This window comes from Marmota monax, unplaced genomic scaffold, assembly GCF_021218885.2.
Source record: "Marmota monax isolate L192 unplaced genomic scaffold, Marmota_monax_Labrador192_F-V1.1 WCK01_AAM20220418_F8-fsc00047, whole genome shotgun sequence".
NCBI lineage: Eukaryota > Metazoa > Chordata > Mammalia > Rodentia > Sciuridae > Marmota > Marmota monax.
In genome coordinates, this window is record NW_026692072.1 from 13,921,734 (window position 1) to 13,926,423 (window position 4,690).

Consider the following 4,690-nt stretch of genomic DNA (forward strand, 5'->3'; position numbering starts at 1 on the left):
ATTGTATATTATTTCTTATTTTAGGTCTCAGGGTCTCCAGATTACAGATGGCTTATTAGTCAACTCTGCCTCCTCTCATAACAATGGGAGAAATGAACAATAGAGCTACAGTCCTTGTATCCCACCATGGGGGTGAGGTGAAGAATGCTTCCCAATGATCCACTGAGGGAAGTCACTAGTAAATCATCAAAGCTCTCTTTGGAGATTAAAATCTATTCTCCTCTACCTTCTTCTTTATAGAAGCTTTGCTAATTCAAAGGCTGTGAATACTTATCTTCACCTCAATTCTGCCTGATCTCTAGCTCCTATCCTCAATAAATGTCTAAATTTGTGTTTGCAATGACAACAGAAACCATAAAGACAATAGTGTATTTAGGTGCACTGAGATAATTGGTGACTCTAAAACTATAAAGTGGCCTGAAGCAAATTTTTATCATAATTGCATACTTCAATGATAACTTTTGCATGTTTGCCCTTTTCTTGGAAATCATGCAAAACCAAAGCTTCATAACTGAATTTGTCCTCTTGGGGCTTTCAAAGAATCATACTATTCAGAAAATAGTATTTGTTGTGTTTTTGTTGGTCTACATTGCAAGTATTGTAGGCAACATGCTGATTGTACTGACCATCCTCTGTAACCCTGCACTGCTGGGCTCCCCCATGTACTTCTTTTTGGCATCATTATCCTTCCTGGAGGCCTGTTTATCCTCTGCCATCACACCGAAAATGATTGCAGACTCCCTTTATGAGAGGAAAACCATCTCTTATAAAGGATGCATGATTCAACTTTTTGCTGAACATCTATTTGGTGGGGCGGAGATGATCATCCTCACTTCCATGGCTTATGATCGATATGTGGCCATTTGCAAGCCCTTGCACTACTCTTCCATCATGAACTGGAAGCTCTGTGGCATTCTGATGGTGGTGGCCTGGTCAGGGGGCTTCTTGCATTCCATTACAGTGGTTCTGTTGACTTTCCAACTGCCCTATTGTGGGCCTAATGTCATTGATCATTTCATGTGTGACTTGTACCCATTATTGGACCTGGCCTGCACTGACACTCACGTCCTTGGCCTTTTAATGGTTGCCACGACTGGGTTTATGTGCATTATAATCTTCTGCTTGTTGCTGGTCTCCTATGGTATCATATTGTTCTCCCTGAGAAAACACAGTGCTGAGGGGCGGAGGAAAGCTCTGTCCACCTGTGGATCTCACATTGCTGTTGTGGTTTTGTTTTTTGTCCCATGCATATTTATAAATGCCCGGCGTCCTTCTGTCTTTTCCTTTGACAAACTGGTAGAAACCTTTTATACCATGTTCACCCCCTTGCTCAATCCCTTGATTTATACTTTCAGAAATAAGGAAGTGAAAAATGCTATAAGGAAAATGTGGAAGAGATTGGTGTTAGTTTCTGATGAAAAATATTAGACGCAAAAATAGTATAAAGAGCAAAGCAATCAAATGGTTGAAGACAAAGCTTTATAGGATGCTCAGTACCTATTAAGATGTAATACACTTCTATAGAACAAGAAATTATTTTGGCCATCAAAGATGATGTTTTTTATTTTTATAGCAGGTGTCTACTTTGAGTTGGCAACTCAGTATCTAGATATGCAAATTAGAGAAAGTTGACCTTTATGCTTACCTCAAATCTAATAATAATAATAAAGAATGGAGAGAAAAAATATTTGTCAAAATGTTAGACATTAACTTTATGCTTTCCAAAATCTTGGGTGACAAAACAAATACATCTTTGACATGAGGATTAGAATCTTACTCAAACTATTTCATTTGGGAAAAAAAAAAGATTTATTTAGGAGGGTGAACTCAGTGATTCTGAATCAAAAGTAACCTGAATTCAGGAAAAGCACACAGAAGAGCAATAATAGAACTGCTGCAGAAGTTCTGCATCAGATGACTCCATTAATGAAAGGGATCCATTAACATTTCTATATAATTGATGTAGCCTCAGGAATTTCTTGACAGATAAACCCTGGGTGGCCCAATGCTGCCCACTAAGAGTTCCTCCTGGGCAACAATCAGGCTAAGAAGAGAGGAGGCATCTCCATACTGATTTCCAAATTGGCCGCACCAATTTGCAGTCCCACCAGCAGTGTACAAGTGTACCCTTTTCCCCACATCCTTGCTAACACTTGTTGTTGTTTGACTTCTAAAAAATAACAAAATCATGGCATTTGCAGGGAAATGGATGGCATTAGAGCAGATTATGCTAAGTGAAGTAAGCCAATCCCTAAAAAACAAATGCAGAATGTCTTCTTTGATATAAGGGGGGCAACCCAAAACAGAGCAGGGAAGAAGAGCATGAGAAGAAGATTAACATCAAACAAAGACTAGAGTTGGAGGAGAATGTGAGAGAGAAGGGGAATTGCACTGAAGATGGAAGGAGACCCTCATTGTTATACAAAAATACATATAAGAGGATGTAAGGAGAAGGGGGGAAAAAGAGAGAGAGAGAGAAATGAGTTAAGGTAGATGGGGTAGAGAGAGGTAAGGGGAGGTGAGGGGAAAGGAGGGGAAGGAGGTATGAAGGGGATAGGAAGGGCAGCAGAATACAACAGACACTAGTATGACAGTATGTATAAACGTGGCTGTATAACCAATGTGATTCTGCAATCTGTACAAGTGGGAATAATAAGAATTCATACCACATTTGAATCAAATGTATGATATATGATATGTCAAGATCAATGTAATGTTTTGAGCAACTAATAAATTTCTGATGTTTAAAAAAAAGAAAAAGAAAAAAATATATATAAAAATGAAAAAAAAAAAGAGAGGAGGCAGATTCCAGGAGGGAGTCAGCCATGTGTATCTCCTATTCAAGCACAAGCAAAGGGAATTCTGAAGATGCTACATTACCAAGAAAACCAGAACTAACTGAAGATATGAAGAGCTGATTCCTCACAGCCCCAAAGAAGGATTAAATCTAGGGGCATCAGAAAATGCAAGGAAGTCTCAAAAGATTACATCTCAATTTACTTCGTGATTTAAATTTTTGTGAGTTTTTGCCACCAATTGAAAATAATTCTATTTGAACAGTCATCAATAAGATCATTTAAATTTAGATACATCTTATTTTTTGTTCCCATAGTTGAGATTGTTTAATATATGAAGTTGCCATGTGGCTTCTGAAATAATTGCATTTACACAAAACATTTCAATTCTCCCCTAGCCTAGCAACATGAATAAAATGCCCACCAAGTATTGTGGGCAATAATACTGATTTTTTTTCTGTAATCAGTCAGGCCAGGCTCAAAGTAGAAGAGTGTATATAATAATTGACTTCCCAAGAACAGATATGGACAAATATATATAAGATTTAAATGCTCTTTGGGGGAATTAAAGCCGTTGAGGAATTAAAATTTGCTCTAAAACACCAACTGGGCAAAGTATGAGCCCTACAGCAGACCAGGTGTGTCACAGAGGCTTAGGCATGCCAGTGCACCTGTCCTTCACTTTCCTTTCTTGTCCATCAGCTGTCTGTTCTCATAGCCGGAGAAGCTTCATGTCCTTTCTTTTCACACAGTTCTCTTCATTAAGTACTTCATGTATCTCTAGGGTCCAGCTTGAAAAGCGAGGAATTGATATCACTGGGCACTGGGTCAATTAATTTATGGTTCTCTGAATCCAATATTTGAAATAGTGTAAAATAAAAGGTTATTCAGGACAGATTGTAGTGACCACACAGATTCAGGTCTGATCCATCATGCACTTGCATACAAACATATTTTGTCATTTTAATTTCCAACCTGTTATTGTATCTTTAGATAAGAAGACATAATATTCAGTCAAGAAATAAATGAATATCAGAAGATATCTACCCAACATTTTTTATTCTTACAAGTCTGCTTACCAGAATTTGATGAATCCTGGCTATAATAGTTCTTTTTACATTCCATTTTCGATATTGATTTTTCCTAGCCATGGTGACATTTATCCCAATGTATTTTATCTTTGGCATTTTAACCATTATGTTAGTGTCATTTGGCTTATGTCATTAATTTAGTCAGAAATGCCATATCAATATAGAGTGTGGGAATTAGTGCAGTTGGATATCTGAGATAAGTCATTGGACAGAGAGCTCTTTTATAACTTAATTGATTCAGGAATTTTATTTGCTACATCATATATCCGATAAAAATTACCATTCTACTACAAATCTTGCATTATTCTCCCTCCCAGCCCTAGGTTATTTCTGCCATGGATCTCTCTGATCTTTGGACTGTGGGTTTTTCCTTCTCTCTTCCCCTGCTATTCTTCCTTTCTTGCTGTTGCTCAAAATGACATAATTTCTTTTGATTCTGACTTATCCCACCACTCGCTATCCTTTCTGCTTTCCTTGGTATAATATTTTAAACACATATATCCAATGCTTTTGGGTGGAGGTCAAGATGGCAGAGTAGAACCTGGTAGCACTCTCAGCTCCTCCATGATGCAAATGTGAAACAGCTGGAGAAGAGCTACTCAGCCAGGTGGGTGACTGAGGGGATGGAGAGAGGTTCAGTACTGGACAGTGAGATAGTCAGAGATTCTGATTATTAGAGCAGGGTGAGAAAGGTCTCACTGGCACCAATCCTGTCCCAGCAGACCTGGAGCCAGGCAGGGGAGCCTGGTGACAAAAAGGGAAAGAGAAAGAGATATAGAGAAGAATATCAGTATAGAAACACTT

General features: G+C 38.3%; 1 protein-coding gene across 1 annotated transcript; it reads left to right on the forward strand.

Moving 5' to 3' along the window:
* Positions 1–486: 486 nt before the first annotated feature.
* On the forward strand, positions 487–1,428 carry LOC124099922 (olfactory receptor 4C15-like). Its single transcript, XM_046455177.1, has one exon. The coding sequence runs from the start codon at positions 490–492 to the stop codon at positions 1,426–1,428; it is 939 nt and encodes a 312-aa protein (XP_046311133.1). The 5' UTR covers positions 487–489.
* The last annotated feature ends 3,262 nt before the right edge of the window (positions 1,429–4,690 follow it).

Excerpts from the sequence above, each read along its gene's own strand:
- LOC124099922 (XM_046455177.1), top strand. The coding sequence starts at position 490 with ATGCAAAACCAAAGCTTCATAACTGAATTTGTCCTCTTGGGGCTTTCA.